The sequence below is a fragment of the Lissotriton helveticus genome, chromosome 2_1 (assembly GCF_964261635.1).
Source record: "Lissotriton helveticus chromosome 2_1, aLisHel1.1, whole genome shotgun sequence".
Taxonomy (NCBI): Eukaryota; Metazoa; Chordata; class Amphibia; order Caudata; family Salamandridae; genus Lissotriton; species Lissotriton helveticus.
This window is the reverse complement of record NC_136059.1, coordinates 242,598,488-242,617,557: the sequence shown is the minus strand read 5'-3', so window position 1 is coordinate 242,617,557 and position 19,070 is coordinate 242,598,488. Positions and strand designations below refer to the sequence as shown.

The window sequence follows — 19,070 nt, the reverse complement described above, 5'->3', positions numbered from 1 at the left end:
CTCGATAAATATGGAAAGTGCCGGTACTCAGTACCGGTGAGTACCGGCCCATTTAAAGCACTGGGTTTGATACAACACACATCAGGTCAAAGTGCATCCTGGCATGTAGCATAGTCAGAGAAGGAAGCCAAAGTGACAAAGTGCTTCGACACGATAAAAGATAATCAACGGGTCAACTATTGGCCGACTCTGGAGCACAGACTCGCCCTGCTGTGTAATGTTAACAAGACAAATACACAAAACAAATTTAAGACTTCGGGTTTATTTTATGTAAAATGCAAACTCGTTTTGACAATCTTGCAAAATCATATTATTAACCTCTAATAAAACACTACATATAGTTACAAAAACACATAAAAATGAAGCATAGTAAATAAATAAGTTTCACAGACATATGTAACATTTTACATAGACATGTTCTTTTATAGGTTAAATAACGCACGTCTACTGTAACAATATATTGGCAAGCAAAGTACATTACTAAATAGGGGTGCAAGTCAATTGTCCACAAAGGTTAAGTTTAGAAAAGAATTGAGCATTCAGGAATTATTAGTCAGTCTTAACTTTAGGAGTCAGATACAATAATGCAGCCCAACATGGGCAATCCTGTGGGTGCATGTTGAGAAGACATGAACATCTACAGTTAGGAGCGAGTTCATGTGATGGGTAATTCCCTACAGGAATGAGGAGACACCAGAGTTAGGAATGTGTTGCCTCTGGAAGACGTTGACAATATGCAACAGAAGATATACAATGATCAATAAAGAGTCTGAGGGGCCGAGTGGTAGTACAGTATGTTTCGTTTAGAGATGTATGTAGTCTTCACACAGCCACAGTATGAACTTCAAAATTTAGAAATGAAAGGAGGATACCAACCAGAGTGAATATAACTCAGCCAGTCAGCACCAACAAAAGAGAAATGTGAAATGCACCACGTGACAAGTTACATGTTAGCTCACAGGATACTGTGGAAGGTTTAAGACCTTTATAAGATCCTTTTAATTTAATGAGCTATAATACTGGATGGAGATCACATTAAATTTAAGACCTTGATCTCCTTCAATCAAGGCCAAAGAGCAGTTATTTGGGAAAATTATTTAAAATAATTATATACACAAGTGGAAAGAGGATTTTTTGAGAAACATCAATTACTCTTCAGACTGTTAAAACAAAAGTTGCCTGGAAAAGACAAAATTAGGGCATATTATACATTATAGTCAAGTGCAGAAAAGCCAATTAAGTGCCAGAGTCAGAGACTGACTGTTCATACAGCTGTGGAATTTGTGGAACAACACAGAAACCAATGATTATTGGAAGGAAGAATAACTATTGATCATTTTAAAATGCAGAAATATAGAACACCCAGCGTAATGATGAAATAGGTTATTGCTGATAAATAAGGCGCTTCAATAGATCATGTTAATTTCACATTAATTCACAATCCAAAAGTTGCTCCATGACACCGCAAAGACGTTTTACTTTCACAAGTTGCTCATATCTTTCTCTTTCTTTTCTTTTTTCCTCATCATTAAGTAATAATGCCGATTTGCTTCCGGGTAAGAGACCTTGCTGAGGGGCAACTTGTAAATATCAGAGTTGTTTGTAGTAAGTAACAGGAAGGTAAGTGCAGATAGGCAGAATGGCCAGGTGCAAGAAGCCAACCCAACCTAAAAGAAATAAAATTTAGTACAATTATTTACGAAGTAACTTCTATGAGTAGTTACAAATGATGTTACATAAATCCACCTACAAATTCGACTTTACAGAAAAAAACTAATTTATGTGTGTTAGAACTGGAATTTCTGGTTGGCTGAGGTATGCACTCAGTCCAGGCAGTAATCACTACTCTAGTCAGGGTAAGCCAAGTACATACTAAAAGATAGCCTGTGCTCACCCTCTGGTTGCTTGGCACAGAGCAGTCCGACTCATCTAAAGAGGCAATATGTAAAGTATTACACACACACAGGGGCGATTACGATGAAGGTCGGCAAGACTCGGACCTTTGGTCGGAGGATTTCCGACCCCCATCATCAGTTTCAAATCAGACCGGCTGATTATGTATCAGACAATTGGAATTGAAACAAGCAGGTCATTCCGGAGAATACTTCAAAGCTATTCTGAAATGCTCAAAGAACCCTTTTAAGTTCCGTCTGCCAGGCTGTCTGTGGGGGTATTCTGTCTTGTGTGGAAATAAGACACAGCCTATTCAAGTAAAGTGTTAATGCCTCCCTTCCATCCTGCCCAGGCAAGGCCACCAGAATGCAGATAGGTACTCCGACACACCTAGCCTTCTGTGTTTTGGTGGTCTAGAGGAAATGTACAGAATGTAGCTGTCAACCAGTCCAGACGTGTATTGGAGACAGGCTGCAAGGCACGCAGAGCAGTAAGCACAGAGAAAAGTCCACTTTCTAAAAGTGGCATTTATAAAACAGTAAAGTTAAATTCAACTTTACAAGTTAGGAGGATTTATCAATACCCTTTCGAACATATGAAACATGAAAAAGCTACTCTGCTTTGATCAGGAATTACAGCTTTAAAGTGCTTTATGGAATTTCCAGTGTTAACCAATGCGAGGAGTTGTTTCACAGTAGGGAAAAACAAAATAGGCTGTTTGCCACTACCACGACATGCAAAGATAAAAGTACATGTTCTACCTTTTTCTTACATAGCACCCTCTCCTTAGGGCTACCTAGGGCCTACCTTAGGGGTGACATATGTAATCAAAGGGGAGTTTAAGGTTTGGCAAGTAGTGCTAAATGTCAAGTCGAAGTGACAGTAAACTTCACACACAGGCACTGCAACGGCAGGACTGAGACAGATATAGAAGGCTACTTCTGTTTGTGGTAGAATCAGTGCTGCAGCCCATTAGTAGCATTTAACTTACAGGTCATGGGTATACGGTATATCACCTTACCAGGGACTTACAAGTAAATTAAGTAGGCCAATCAGATATACACCAATTGCACACATGTTTAGGGAAGAAGAACATGCACTTTAGCACTAGGAAAGTGCACATAGTCCTAAGCCCAACAAAAACAATACAGCAAAAAGAGTAGGGTGTAGGAAACAACTTTGGGGTTACCCTTCAGGGAGGGCCATTTTCTAATAATGTCAATCATCCATTTTAATGATATTTTGTTCATGCAGAAGGAGCAAAATAAGTTTAAGAAGTTACAACAACAAAATTGCTATAACAAGACAAAGCTCTTGGATGATTAACCAAACTTTAATTTGTTTGCATAGTCATGGAGATGGGCTACCATGGACTCGATTACGTCCCCAGTAGAACATAAAGCAACCTCTAGTGGCAGCCCGAGGTGATCTAGTAAACTGTATTTCCTCTGTTCAAATGAAGTAGTGTGCACATCAGACCTAAAGCTGATTTGTCAGCATGCCACGCCTAAGCAGAATGGTGGATTTAACAGTAGCAATATTAAAATGGATTTTTAAACTCGATCTTTTAAGACTGATTCCGGAGAAAGGATGATGGATTTCGATTTCCAGGACCAACGTTAGACACCCTGCCTCTAAAACATCACTCTCCCAAAGTATTGCAATTGAAAATAGGCTTTTTTTTAACATCGTAGCCCACTCTCAATCACTGGAAAGAGTATAAACATTCACGTAATGAATTTACAAGCGGGAGGATGTTCACAGAACCATTTTGACCATAACCGTAAAAAACTCACCACTGCCATCATATTGGCGAGAGCTGCTCCAAGGTAAGCACAATATAACGCTGTTAAAGCCAATAAGAAAATGAGGTTAGTAACTTAATATTGCTATAGCAAACCATAAACTCAAGTCATTAATGTGTGTTTGCAATTGATCATTTTAGTGGATAAACATGTTCATGGCAATGCCACTTGCCCTCTAATGAAAGAAGAGCATGACAACAAACAGAATGTTAAAAATAGAAGCATTATGTTCTTAAAATGTATTTTACCAAAAAAATACAGACGAAAGGCAGCCCATATACTCTAGCACAGTCCACACACATGGAGCACTAGCATATACAATACGCATGTTAAAAGTATGCTTATGTCAACATGTAAATCTGCAACTTATTTGCACCACATTTTACATACGTTAAGGTGGTCCTTATGAGATCACAAGTTGCATAGTAATATTTCAAACTCATGCGAGTAATTTTAATTAAATCAGATTGCTAGAGAGGGACTTTGGCTCTCCCCACATGTTTAGAGTCAGGAGAGTACATGCTTTGATTGGGCAGAAGTGAGTTTACAAGAGAGCTTGACTTCCACAAAACAGTGATAATTTTGTTTAGCCAGGTCCCCGAACTTGAACTTTCAGGGCCAGCCAAATGACACTGTAATGCAATTAAAGTGTCTTAGAACACTTATGTTGGGTTTCTCTGACAGCAGCACAGATGGGAGGAGGGCATTCAACCTACATGGATTTTTAGATCTGTCTTGACAGTGAGACTGTCACCTGACCTTTTAACCTACACCAATAGTATTCTTCAGTTATTTGCTTCCACACAATTACATATTCAATTCCACACGCTTACATATTAAATCCCATGCTAATCACTTGTAATGCTTCACATTCACGTACAACTTAAAAAAAGAAACAGTCGGGTCTATTGGCTATGCCAATGCTATTTAAAAATGTATTTATATTTTGTATTTTACGTATGACAGAAGGATGGCATTGCGCATGTTCAGAGCTTCAACATGCCCCCTGTGTCCAAAGGAGGATGCCGTGGCCTACTGCACATTTCAGTCTAGCTTCAGGCACTGGGTTACACAACTAGAAGCAGGAGGGGCTGCTAATTTCTGATCCTGCCCTTATATCATAGAGTGTGGGGCAGGGGCAGCAAGGCTCTCTAAACCAGGCTTTACCAACTAGCAGCTTGTGAGCTACTGGTAGTTCTCCAACAACCTGTAAGTAGCTCTCCTGTGTGTACCAGAATTTTATGAAAGTCTGTATTTGAGACAAAAATGTGTATTTTTCAGAGCTCATAAGAGGTTTGACAAACCTGGGGTGAGGGGGGAGTGCAGCTGAGCAGTTTGCGAGTGCCGGTTTTGACCGATTTTGTTACAGGGGGCCTAAATTGCCCACCCCAGTAACAAAAATGGCCCCCTGAGGGCCCAAAACCGGCCCCACCCTAGCGGCCTACCGGGGAAACGCCCCGTGCCCTCTATGGCCAGTCCGGCCCGGATGTCAGGGTTGCTGAATGCCAAGGCAGTGACTTCAATACACTCAACACCTCTTTCTACCACACCATACACTCCCTGGCTCTTTATTTAATTCTTGCAGATTGTCATCCCTGCTTTCACTTTGTCATCGCTTTTCTATTTGTAATTCCTTCTTCTCCCCACCATTGTGTTTAGTTTTCTCTTGCTCTTAATCAAAAAGTATCAAAGAAAAGCAAGTGCTAGTGGACCCCACCTGCAGCCACCAACTCAAATTAAGTGCTTTTGATCTAAGTATGGGCTCAAGGTTTGAGGCCCGCAGGCAATGGACTAGGGACTTAACAAAAAAGCAATGAAGGGCTCTGGGGGGAAAAAAAAATGGACACTAGGATTATATTTTGCTGAAAATTAGTTAGTGCCCCTTGAAAATAATATTGTATTTGCTGTATCACGTGCATGCTCTTCCTATGAGGCACGTTGTCTATGGGCATTGTCAGCTTGCTGTCCTGGTGCCCTAGCAGCAACAGTTCTATGTATTATGCAGAAGCATGCGTTACTGCTTCCTTTTCACCCCTGCTGCTTGTATGTTTGAGGAAGGTTGCACAACAGCTGACTTGATTGTGTAGTGACCGACTGGTCACTGGTCCAGAGTTTGCTGGGCCAGCCACTCCCCAAGGGTTAGCTTACACTCCACCCTACACCCATCCAACACGGGAGTCACTGGACATGTGACCTTGATAATAAAGGGGCCAGGCGCACATGCCCTAGGCCACTCTGGTCTAGGCCAGTTCTAGTGACAATTTTTCTGTCTCATCTCTTATGAGTGCTTCGGGGTCCAGGGCCCCAACCCTTTACATTGGTGACGAGCAGGTTGGACCCATGTGTGATGCCACCTTGTGGGTATATAAGGGGGGGGGGGGGGGGGAAATCACAGCCTGTGTCGATTGCACACCTGCCAACACAGAGGTGGAAGGTGAGCCGGTGGCAGCGTATAGAGCGTGCCCCCAGAAACTAGGAAGGGCGAACTGTCCATGTGTGGGTGCCTGGTTACACCAAGCAAACCGTTGGACGTCCTGAGTGACTTAGGACGCGGGGTTGAGAAGAGGATCTTACCACTCCACACCAGACCATGGTGATTCAGGGGCAAGGGCCTTAGGGATTACTGGTGAGAGCGGGATCCCAACAAAAGAGAAAAGTGTCTACAGCAGCTCCCCTGCAGGTCACAGGAATCACAAAGACCTTGCCGCAAGCCGATGTCTTCAAAGAATATCCTGTCAACACCGATGCACTAGAGTCTGGATGATCGGAGTAATCTGATCCGGAAAAAACTACCCTCCAGGCAAAATGAGGGACTTGTAGGTGGGACTCTAGTGCTTCCTCTGTGGCATTGGAGTGACACGGCGAAGTGCACCCAGTCCAGTGGAAGCCTGGTGAAGAGGACATCAGTTGCATCCCATGAGAGGGGAATAACCATGAGAGGGGCATCCTGGCGAGGGAAGGAGGTCTCTAATTACTCCAGCATCCTGCAGCTGGAAGCACTGCTACCTCTGCAGAAGACTCTGCAACAACAACCAGGATGTCATCCATCATCAGAGGATTGATGTTGATGGAGCCAGGACGTATTGGTGAAAACGTAACATCTGCCGGATTCACGATCACTCCACCTGTACAGTCACAGTAAACTGTGCATATAGAGTTTGGCTGTAAACTTCCACACTGAGTCCAGGGGGGACATGATATGAAGAGCACCACTGAACTGTGCCAAGTAGAACGAATGATCCTAGCTGCCGTTCTACCACTGTCCTGTTCTGAAAGCAGCTGAATGTACTCAGTGGAGTTTTCAGATTTATTCTCTCCCTAGGTTGGACTTTGTTGTTCCAGTTTTAATAAAGTTTGGGAGCGATGTAGTGACCGGCTGGTCACTGGTCTAGTGTTAGCTGTGCCAGCCACTGCCCGAGGGCTGGCTTACACTCCACCCCACACCCTTCGAACACATGCATCACAGGACATGTGACCCTGATAATAAAGGGGCCAGGAGCACATGCCCTAGGCCAGTTCTTGTGACAATGTAACTGTGTCTGTGTCATTCTTATAAGCGTGTTGGGTCCTAGGGCCCCAACACTTTACATTGGCGATGAGCATTTTGGACCCGCATGTGCTGCCGCCTTGTGGTTGGATAAGGGGGAAGAGCATAGCCCGTGTCAAGGGCACCCCTGCCAACACAGAGCAGGAAGGTGAACCGGTGGCGGCGCATTGAGCGTGCCCCCAGAAACATGGAGAGCCGAACTGGCCCTGTGTGCTGCCTATCGTTTCCCATCTACGTGTGTAATGATAGCCTTCCTTTCCTGTGTTCACTGCGCCGGGATGCCCCTGGGTAACTGCACGCGATACAAATTTTATATAATAATGGAATTGTGCACAGGTTGCTTTTCAGTATTGTAAGGCAGAGACCCGTTTAGGCAATTCCCTTGCAAATATACTATCTAATGTCTGGAATGGCCATATTTTCTACTTCACAAAATGTCACAGGGTTTAGGAACCCTCTTTATAGGGGTGAAAAGTTCTCACTGCACTATTGTTTGTGAACAATGTAGGCAGTAATTTACACCCCACCAATTTCAAAATCCACTGCCACAATCTTTACCATTACTACTTACTTGAACTCAAATAGATCTCTGGAAGTTGATCTCCAAGATGAGATGATAATTCTAGTGCTTTATACAAAAGTACCTTTTCTAGAAACATTTATCCAACACAGAACTGATGTTTAAAAGCATGATACTTCCCATCTTATGAATTGTAATTTATAAGAAAAGGCATGGAAAATAAAATAATGGAGGGGTGGGTGGTGTTAACCACCAAAAGAAATTTAGGGAGTTACTGATCATGGAAGCTATCCCGTTGTTTGGGATAGATATTTCTTACAGATTTAGATCTGCAAACCCTAAAAGGAAAAAATACAGGCCCAAAGCCTAGAATTATGGTATGAAAATGCTCAAGGCAATGCTTGTTCACCTAAGAATACAAGTTGCACTTCACTGATGAGGCCCAATAAAATGTACATAGATTGCTGATGTCCTCCACTCATCCAACTCTGGTTAAAGATCCCTACTCAAAATATCCCTGCACTCCAACTTTGGGCAACAAGCACTAGACTTTAAAGCCTCAAGGCTAAATCAGAACATTATTACTAAAATGCCACATACCACAGAGAACTGCCAGCAAATGAGTCTGCCAGGTAAGAGCATAAAACATTCCTCCAACTGCAATGCATGCCAGGACAGGATTGTAGCCCCACAAGCCAGAGTATAGATTCTTGAAAGGAGCTGCGAGACTTAAACCTGAAAAGAAAGAAGGTAGCTCAAATCAAACAAAGTCCTCAAAATTTCATGTCACTGAAAGCACCAAGCAGTAACTGTGCATAGTTGGCCCATTAAAATCTTAGAACATGTCGAGCTCTGCAGGTACACTTACAGAAAGTTACTTGCCTGATACACCAATATAAGTAATTCTCGAAAGCAACATTTTATGCTGGTAAATTAAGAGAAGGCGTGCACTGTACAAGTGTCCAATAGATCTTTTGTGGCTAGCAAACTGATACTGCCATGAAAGCCAGGAATTAGTCCAAGGCAATTAAACATTTGACTTTTGAAAGGATTCAGAATTTTCGGTTACGATCAGTCTGGAGGTGCACGTTTAGTTGTTTCCACGCCTTTGGATTGGAAAAATCAATCAATCAGAGCATTTGCAGAGCGTGCTACATACCCGTGAGGGTCTCAAGGCGCTGGGGGGAGGGGCTGCTGCTGATAGAAGAGCCAGGTCTTGAGAAGTCTTCTGAAGGCCAGCAGGTCGAGGGTCTGTCGTAGGCTGGTGGGGAGAGCGTTCCAGGTCTTGGCGGCGAGGTAGGAGAAGAATCTCCTGCCGGGCGGTGGTTTTCCGGATACGGGGAACTGTGGCGAGGGCGAGTGTGGCAGAGCGTAGGTTGCGGGTGGGGGTGGGGATGTGGAAGCCGAGTCGGTTGTTGAGGTATGTTGGTCTGGTGTTGTGTAACGCTTTGTGTGCGTGGGTGAGGAGTTTGAAAGTGATTCTCTTGTTGACGGGGAGCCAGTGCAGGCCTCTCAGGAGGAGTGTGATGTGGCTGAGTCGGGGGACATCGAGGATTAGTAGTGCCGAGGCGTTCTGGATTCGTTGTAGTCGTCTCAGGAGCTTGATTGTTGTTCCTGAGTAGAGGGCGTTCCCGTAGTCGAGTCTGCTGGTGATGAGGGCCTGAGTGACGGTTTTCCTCGTGTCAAGAGGGATCCATTTGAAGATCCTGTGGAGCATGAGGAGGGTGTTGAAGCAGGTCGTGGAGACAGCGTGGACTTGTTTGGTCATGGAGAGGGTGGAGTCTAGGATGAACCCCAGGTTGCGTGCGTGGTCCGTGGGTTCCGGGGCTGTGCCTTGCGATGTGGGCCACCAGGAGTCGTCCCAGGTTGATGGGGTGGGTCTTGTCTGAATTCCGCTTCAGTCTTCTGTCCTTCATCCAGTGGGCGACGGCCTTCATTCCTCTGTGGAGGTTGGCTTTGGTGGTGAAGGGTCTTTGGTGAGGGATATGATCAGCTGGGTGTCATCGGCGTAGGAGATGATGTTGAGGTTGTGTTGTCGTGGGACATGGGCGAGAGGTGCCATGTAGATGTTGCAAAGCGTCAGGCTAAGGGAGGATCCCTGTGGGACGCCACAGATGATCTCTGTGGATTTTGAGCGGAAGGGTGGGAGGCGGGCGCTCTGGGTTCTGCTGGAGAGGAAGGATGTAGTCCAGGCCAGGGCCTTCTCTTGAATTCCGGCGTCATGGAAGAAAAACAGACCTGGGTACAGCATTTACAAAGGCTTTGGTTCCATCGCCGAGTTCTCTAAAGATTCATTATAGAGTATTTAGCAAACACTCATTTTGTTTTCATTCTTAGGTTTAAGAGCATAAGTGAATCCATGCTGCTCTCAGAAGAGATTCTTCAATTCCACAATTGGGTTTACATAATTGGTTTCCAGCATTATTTATCTTGTCTGTTGATGACATATAGGAAATTAAAGGAGAATATTGGGTTTTATCAATTGTTCATAAGAACTGTCTCAAGTTACAAATGAATAACATAAGAAATACACTCCCCTAAGGTCCAGAAGAAATGCGTTACTTACCTGTAACTGCAGTTATCTAGTATTGGTGTCTTTCATAGATTCACATGCCTGAATCATTCCCCGTCGTCGAGATGGGAGCCCCCGGTACATAGAAAAGTAATGTCCTATAGACATAGAGAAAAGTAGGCCTAAGGGCCTTGCCTTAGTAGCCTATGTCCTTATGTAAAAAGGACTAAAATCCTGAAGGTAGCCAATCAGCTACCGCCTCCCTCTAGAACCTTCCTGCCAGGAGCCTCAGTCTCTCAGATTTTCGTACGCACCAAGCTAGGTAGACGTAACATATGGTATAGAGTGAGAGATGAGACCTTCCTGGGGAGGCGGGAGGGTTGCATGTGAATCTATGAAAGACACCAATACTGGATAACTGCAGTTAGAGGTAAGTAACGCATTTCTTATCCAGTATTATGGGTGTCTTTCATAGATTCACATGCCTGAATCAGAGTAGCAAGCAATACATTATGCACATTGGCGATGGAACATAACCAATAGTCTGAGATAATACATATCATGCGACTAGTAACCATCAGCAATACAAATAATAAAGTAAATAAATGTGCATACCATTGCAGGAAGGTGGGAAGGAGGAAGGCTCATCTTACTGGAATAGATGGCGAAGTACAGCCCAGCCCACAGCTGCATCCTGCATCAGTTCCGTAGCCAGGCAGTAGTGCCTGGTAAATGTATGCGGCGATTTCCAGGTCGCAGCCCTGCAGATGTCCAGAATCGGTACTCCAGCGAATAGTGCCGCCGATGTGGACACGGCCCTTGTGGAATGCGCTCGGACTTTGGAATGTAATGGACGTCCGGCTTTGTCATGGCAAAAGGCAATTGCCACTGATATCCATTGTGAAATGCTTTGTTTGGAGAGTGGCATGCCTTTTCTAGGTCTGCTGAAGGTGATGAAAAGCTGATTTGTTTTTCTGAAATGTTTTGTTTTGGTAAAATTTTAGACATCTTTTTAGGTCCAAAGAGTGAAGGGATCTTTCAGCTACAGTACTGGGGTTTGGGAAGAATGAGCGAAGTACAAGTGGTTCATTTAAATGGAAGACCGAGGGGACTTTAGGAATGAAGCGAGGATTAGTTCTTAAAATCACTCTGTCCTCTCTGAACTGCATGAAAGGATCTTGTATTGAAAGAGCTTGTAACTCACTGACCCTTCTCGCTGATGTTAAAGCCAAAAGAAGTGCTGTTTTCCATGAAATGCACTTGATATCAGCCCTATGGATGGGCTCAAATGGGTGTTTCATTAATTGGTTGAGTACCACATTAAGGTGCCATGTTGGTGGAACTCGTCTTGGCCTTGGAAATGATCTATAGAGCCCTTTAAGGAATTGCTTTATTAATCTGTTGGACCATAGGGAAGGTCCTTTTGAAGTTCTTGTAAAGCGGGAGATTGCTGCCAGATGAACTCTAATAGAGGCATGTGCAAGTCCTGATTGTGCCAGATGTAGTAAATATGGCAGTAACTGCTCTGGAGTGATCTTGAAAGGATGGAGATTGTTGTCCTTACACCAAACACAAAAGCGTTTCCATTTCAAGGAATAAGTTTTGTTTGTGCTAACTGCTCTTGCCTTAGCTAGGACTTCCTTGCACTCCTGCGGGATGTTCAGGTGGCAGAACTCTCGGTACTCAGGAGCCATGTCGATAATCTGAGAGATTTCAGATTCGGGTGGAGTACTTGGCCTTTGCAAATAATCAGAAGGGAGGGATCACTTGTCCTGCGTGAACCAGGGTATGCAGGAGATCGAACAACGGTGTCTCCAAATAAAACCCTCATGCACGTGTGGGGTAGCGTGGTAAGCGGTATATCTTGATTCTCCGCTCTTCAGACACGTGTGTGCATAATCATCGGGTTTGTTTTCGGTATGCAGCCTCCACCAGGAGGATCTTACCCTCGGTAAAAATAGTAGTGACCCAGTGATGTGGAGGGAGTGTGGGAAAGTAAAAATCCCCCGGAGACCCAGTTATAGGAATTTTATTAGGTCTGGGTTCGGGTGGATCCCATTAGGGGAATGCTCCAGTGGCGTGCGCTCTATTGAAAATATTAAGTTCTCAGGACGCACTAGCATTCAAAATGATTTAAAATGGCCAACATGTTTCAGCCCTCTATGCCGTGAATCGGACTTTAGGGCTTTCTTCAGGACCCGTGGTGAAAGGTGAAAGTGATACTAGATTACTATATTTATAGCAAGCAGGTGTGTAGAAAAGGGAAATTTTCAACCTGTTTCTTTTTCTCGAGGTCACGATGTACCTATAGTTCAAACATAATAAAAGACATACACAAAGGGAAAACAAGGGTAAGGGAGACACATAATGTAGTGAATTCACTACTAGACAATACTGATTGTAGCAACTTAAAATGGCAATACTTCATAACCCCCAGTAATTGGCAGTGTCAACTCTCTCTTTCTGCAACAGGCTATTTCATGCAAAAAGTGGTTCATAGATGAAGAATCATACTTATATGCAAATGTGTAGGGTTCAGATAATACCCCACCACTCAGATGACTATCGTGGTGAGTCAAATATGTGGCAATCGTTTATCACGTGACATGCAAAACTCGTTCATAAATATGTGCAGTTTCTACTGTCTTGAGCATGATAATGGTTGCCCAGCGTAGTGAAAATCTTTCATACCGATGTGCTCTGTGCGTCAAAATCATACCTGAAATGTACATTAGTTACACCTCCTTCGGGTGTGACAAGGGCTTCGAGGGGGCTAGATAGAAGGAATAACTGCGTATTAGCGTGAGGCGGTTCTCTGTATACTTGCGGTTTTGTTGCAGAAGGGTCTCGTGGCGGTACCTAACGCTCCTGTCCTCGCGCTTCGCGTTGCGCTGCTGCTGCCTCTTGCGACCCGGAAGTAACAGGACTGGGCTTCCGGGTCGGTATTTTTAGGTTTCCATTCATGGCAACAGAAAGAGGACTGAGCAGTCCTTCGTGTTTACACTGTTATGAAGTTGAGAATGTGGGGAATCGTATTCCTGAAGAGATAATATTGGTGCTTCATTTAGAAGCGCAGTAGATATTCCAAGAGTAAGGATAATGTTAAAGATAAAAATAAAAAAAAAATAAAAAGGGATCGGATTGAAATTTAGAATTATCCAAATTATGGTAATCAGTTGCGATGTCTTGCAATGTAATTTGTAAGTTCGATGGCAAGCAGTTTATTGACATTAGGCACTAAGTTAATCCCTGGTGCTTCTCACAATGCAACTTGGGGATATCTTTTGTTAGGTCTTTTGGAATTCGCCTCATTCTAAGGTGAAGCCTATAGGGAATCTATGAGTTCTGCTGATGTTTATGGAAAACAGTCTTATTTCAACACGCTCAGCCACGGAATATTGTCATTCAGCCCCCTTATATCGGTCCCCAGACGGTGGACCCAACGTTGCTCTTTTTCAAAGAGGATTCTCTCTGCGTTGCTGTCCTTTATGTCCAGAGTTTCAAGGATGACCCAATTAAGGTCATCCACTGTGTGGTTTTTCTCCAGAAAATGACTGGCCATCTTGGTTGTGATTTTTTTACATTTGACGTTGCTCCTGTGCTCAACGATCCTTTGTTTGGCTTTCCTGCAGGTCATGCCAATGTAGTGCAGTTGGCAGGGGCAGGTGATCATGTAAACTACATGGCTTGTGTTACAGTTGGTATGCTTGAGCATTCTCCATTTGAGATTTGGAAGTAGTTGTAACTCTTTAGTTGGTTGAGTCAATTTACAAACTGAACAAGAGCCACAGGGATAGTGTCCAGTAATGGGGGGATTCCCCCATAAATTGGTTTGTTGTCCTAGTTTAGTTACAGGTGGTCTCGTGTGCACCAGGATGTCTTTTAGGTTCCTACATCGCCTGTTCGCAAATCTCGGTTTGGGCCAAGAAAGTGCGCCAGATGTGAGGATCCTCCAATTCTTATTCACAATTTTTTTGACTTTGTCAGTTACCGGACTGAAGGTGGTGACACAGGTAGTGAGATCTTCAGGTTCTGTTTTTGTAAAGGTTTCCAAAAGGCCTTCTCTGTTTTGGTGTTGGGCTCTTTTTTTACATTTATTTACCACTCGTCTTGGGTAGTCTCGATGTTGGAGTTTGGTGCAAAGGTCTTGTGCTTGTGCCCGGTACTCGGTGTTCTTGCTGCAGTTCCTCCGCAGCCTGAGGAACTGACTGTAGGGAAGATTTTCCCTCAAAGGGCGGGGATGGAAGCTCTTGAAAGAGAGGAGACTGTTCTTAGCTGTTTCTTTGAAGAAAGTGCGTGTTTGTAGATGCCCGTCTTCTGCATATATTGTAATATCCAGGAAGTCTAAGCTTCTTCTATCTGCACTGTAAGTAAACTTCAGGCAGTTGTCTTTTGTGTTCAGCCATGCGTGGAAATCTTTTAGATCTTCCTCGTTGCCCGCCCAGATTAGCAGGATGTCGTCAATATACCGCTTCCAAAGCAGTATATGACGAATATAGGGGTTGGTTTCTGTGTGTATATGAGTGCCCTCAAAGGTGCTTACATATAACCCAGCCACACTCGGGGCAAATGTACTGCCCATCGAGGTCCCATGGCATTGTAAGTATAGTGTCTCTTTGTATAGAAAATGATTCTCTGTCAAAGCCATGCGGCAACATTCCATAACGAAGTGTCTAGGGGTTTTGTATGTCCAGTCCTTTTCAAAAAGAATTTGCTCAAGTCCTAATAATAAAGACAGCATCTAGACTAACAGACGAACTCACTGTTAAAATCCAAATCCTTGAAACAAAACTGAACAACACGGTGAATGTAACCATTTATAAGAAAAGGCTTGAAGAAATCAATAAGGAAATGGACGACACTCAAGAATATCTCACCCAGACCAAGTTACAAAAACTGGCAAAAGAACTGAAGAGGTTTTCCCTTGAACGTATACATCCTTATAGCAATAAGGACCACAAATTTAATGACAATGCATCAAACTATGGGTCAACCAGTGGGTCCTCAGTTGATGGATCGGACCAAAGTGGAGATGAATTCCCCAATTATAATAGAGGAAGACCACAAAACAGGAGGAACAACCGACGAGGCAGGAGCACATGGCGTCCTCCATTCTTCCAGGTAGACCACCAAGGAATTCCATTCCAACCCTTCAACCCACATTTTCAAGGCTGGATGAACCCCTTCTTCTCGGGACCTCCGCCCATGAACCCTCAAGGACCCCAACAACAAGGACAAAACTTCCCACCCAGGGTTCCTTTTTTAGGGAGGGGCCAACCTCAACAACGAGGAAAGAATCGAGGAGTAACTTGGTCAGACCAAACCCGACAGGTCCAAACGAGGAGTGTGACAAAAGCCAACACTGTTCCCTCATCGTGAATTTGACCGATAAGGTCCTAACCAAGGAACAAGAGGATGTCCTTAATAAAGGCCTGGGATTCGTCCCTACCCCCAAAACAGACGTCTTCAGAATAAAATGTGAATTGGCCGAATTCTGCCGAACCCTCAAATTGAAAGCCTTTAAGGACCAACCAAAATACATCCCAGAGGGAGACACCTCATTGAGTAACAAGTCCACTTTTTGCCCATTGCCCTCTCAAGTTCCGATTGAAATCGCAACCTTTGAGCAAGCCATTATGAGAGAAGTAGACGAACTATCATCTGACCAACGTAAACCGTTTCACAACGTAACGAGAGCTGAACAGACAGCGTTGGATGAATTGAAGAACGACGGCCAAATCATTATAAAACCAGCCGACAAAGGAGGGGGGGTGGTTATCTTGTCTGCAGCGGGTTATGACAAGCAGTGCCTTGATCTCCTTTCAGATGACAAGTTCTACAAAAAATTATCCATTGATCCCACCACGAGGTTACAGAGAGAAATACAAATGATGATTGAAGAGGCGGAAGCTCACAATTGGCTTTCCAAAAAAGAAGCTGACTTTCTGGTAGCAAAGAACCCCAAAACTCCATATTTCTACTCATTGCCTAAAATTCATAAGGCCCGAATACCACCTCCAGGACGACCGATAGTGTCAGGCATCGGGTCGGTCTTAGAGCCTCTCTCTCAGTTTGCTGATTATTATCTCAAACCATTGGTTCAGAGTACACCCACCTACTTAAAAAGACACGCGACACCTTCTGAACTTACTCAAAGATGTTGAATACCATGATGCTTGTAGGACTTGATGTGGAAAGTCTCTACACGAGCCTACCACAACAAGAGACCCTGGATATGCTTGAGCAAATTCTTTTTGAAAAGGACTGGACATACAAAACCCCTAGACACTTTGTTTTGGAATGTTGCCGCATGGCTTTGACAGAGAATCATTTTCTATACAAAGAGACACTTTACTTACAATGCCATTGGACCTCGATGGGCATCCTGCTAATCTGGGCGGGCAACGAGGAAGATCTAAAAGATTTCCACGCATGGCTGAACACAAAAGACAACTGCCTGAAGTTTACTTACAGTGCAGATAGAAGAAGCTTAGACTTCCTGGATATTACAATATATGCAGAAGACGGGCATCTACAAACACGCACTTTCTTCAAAGAAACAGCTAAGAACAGTCTCCTCTCTTTCAAGAGCTTCCATCCCCGCCCTTTGAGGGAAAATCTTCCCTACAGTCAGTTCCTCAGGCTGCGGAGGAACTGCAGCAAGAACACCGAGTACCGGGCACAAGCACAAGACCTTTGCACCAAACTCCAACATCGAGACTACCCAAGACGAGTGGTAAATAAATGTAAAAAAAGAGCCCAACACCAAAACAGAGAAGGCCTTTTGGAAACCTTTACAAAAACAGAACCTGAAGATCTCACTACCTGTGTCACCACCTTCAGTCCGGTAACTGACAAAGTCAAAAAAATTGTGAATAAGAATTGGAGGATCCTCACATCTGGCGCACTTTCTTGGCCCAAACCGAGATTTGCGAACAGGCGATGTAGGAACCTAAAAGACATCCTGGTGCACACGAGACCTGTAACTAAACGAGGACAACAAACCAATTTATGGGGGAATCCCCCCATTACTGGACACTATCCCTGTGGCTCTTGTTCAGTTTGTAAATTGACTCAACCAACTAAAGAGTTACAACTACTTCCAAATCTCAAATGGAGAATGCTCAAGCATACCAACTGTAACACAAGCCATGTAGTTTACATGATCACCTGCCCCTGCCAACTGCACTACATTGGCATGACCTGCAGGAAAGCCAAACAAAGGATCGTTGAGCACAGGAGCAACGTCAAATGTAAAAAAATCACAACCAAGATGGCCAGTCATTTTCTGGAGAAAAACCACACAGTGGATGACCTTAATTGGGTCATCCTTGAAACTCTGGACATAAAGGACAGCAACGCAGAGAGAATCCTCTTTGAAAAAGAGCAACGTTGGGTCCACCGTCTGGGGACCGATATAAGGGGGCTGAATGACAATATTCCGTGGCTGAGCGTGTTGAAATAAGACTGTTTTCCATAAACATCAGCAGAACTCATAGATTCCCTATAGGCTTCACCTTAGAATGAGGCGAATTCCAAAAGACCTAACAAAAGATATCCCCAAGTTGCATTGTGAGAAGCACCAGGGATTAACTTAGTGCCTAATGTCAATAAACTGCTTGCCATCGAACTTACAAATTACATTGCAAGACATCGCAACTGATTACCATAATTTGGATAATTCTAAATTTCAATCCGATCCCTTTTTATTTTTTTTTTATTTTTATTTTTCATCTTTAACATTATCCTTACTCTTGGAATATCTACTGCGCTTCTAAATGAAGCACCAATATTATCTCTTCAGGAATACGATTCCCCACATTCTCAACTTCATAACAGTGTAAACACGAAGGACTGCTCAGTCCTCTTTCTGTTGCCATGAATGGAAACCTAAAAATACCGACCCGGAAGCCCAGTCCTGTTACTTCCGGGTCGCAAGAGGCAGCAGCAGCGCAACGCGAAGCGCGAGGACAGGAGCGTTAGGTACCGCCACGAGACCCTTCTGCAACAAAACCGCAAGTATACAGAGAACCGCCTCACGCTAATACGCAGTTATTCCTTCTATCTAGCCCCCTCGAAGCCCTTGTCACACCCGAAGGAGGTGTAACTAATGTACATTTCAGGTATGATTTTGACGCACAGAGCACATCGGTATGAAAGATTTTCACTACGCTGGGCAACCATTATCATGCTCAAGACAGTAGAAACTGCACATATTTATGAACGAGTTTTGCATGTCACGTGATAAACGATTGCCACATATTTGACTCACCACGATAGTCATCTGAGTGGTGGGGTATTATCTGAACCCTACACATTTGCATATAAGTATGATTCTTCATCTATGAACCACTTTTTGCATGAAATAGCCTGTTGCAGAAAGAGAGAGTTGACACTGCCAATTACTGGGGGTTATGAAGTATTGCCATTTTAAGTTGCTACAATCAGTATTGTCTAGTAGTGAATTCACTACATTATGTGTCTCCCTTACCCTTGTTTTCCCTTTGTGTATGTCTTTTATTATTATGTTTGAACTATAGGTACATCGTGACCTCGAGAAAAAGAAACAGGTTGAAAATTTCCCTTTTCTACACACCTGCTTGCTATAAATATAGTAATCTAGTATCACTTTCACCTTTCACCACGGGTCCTGAAGAAAGCCCTAAAGTCCGATTCACGGCATAGAGGGCTGAAACATGTTGGCCATTTTAAATCATTTTGAATGCTAGTGCGTCCTGAGAACTTAATATTTTCAATAGAGCGCACGCCACTGGAGCATTCCCCTAATGGGAT

At 43.8% G+C, this 19,070-nt stretch overlaps 1 protein-coding gene across 4 annotated transcripts in view; it reads right to left on the bottom strand.

Moving 5' to 3' along the window:
* Positions 1 to 246: 246 nt before the first annotated feature.
* SLC14A1 (solute carrier family 14 member 1 (Kidd blood group)) overlaps positions 247 to 19,070 on the bottom strand; it is a 152,255-nt gene continuing 133,431 nt past the window's right edge. For all 4 annotated transcript variants that reach the window (XM_078674741.1, XM_078674739.1, XM_078674740.1 and 1 more), the window contains exons 7-9: positions 8,366 to 8,500; positions 3,690 to 3,739; positions 247 to 1,667 (exon numbers count right to left, since the gene is read on the bottom strand). In XM_078674741.1, the coding sequence (XP_078530867.1) occupies positions 1,482 to 1,667; positions 3,690 to 3,739; positions 8,366 to 8,500 (371 nt within the window). In that variant the 3' untranslated portion in view covers positions 247 to 1,481. The remainder of the gene's footprint in view (positions 1,668 to 3,689; positions 3,740 to 8,365; positions 8,501 to 19,070) is intronic.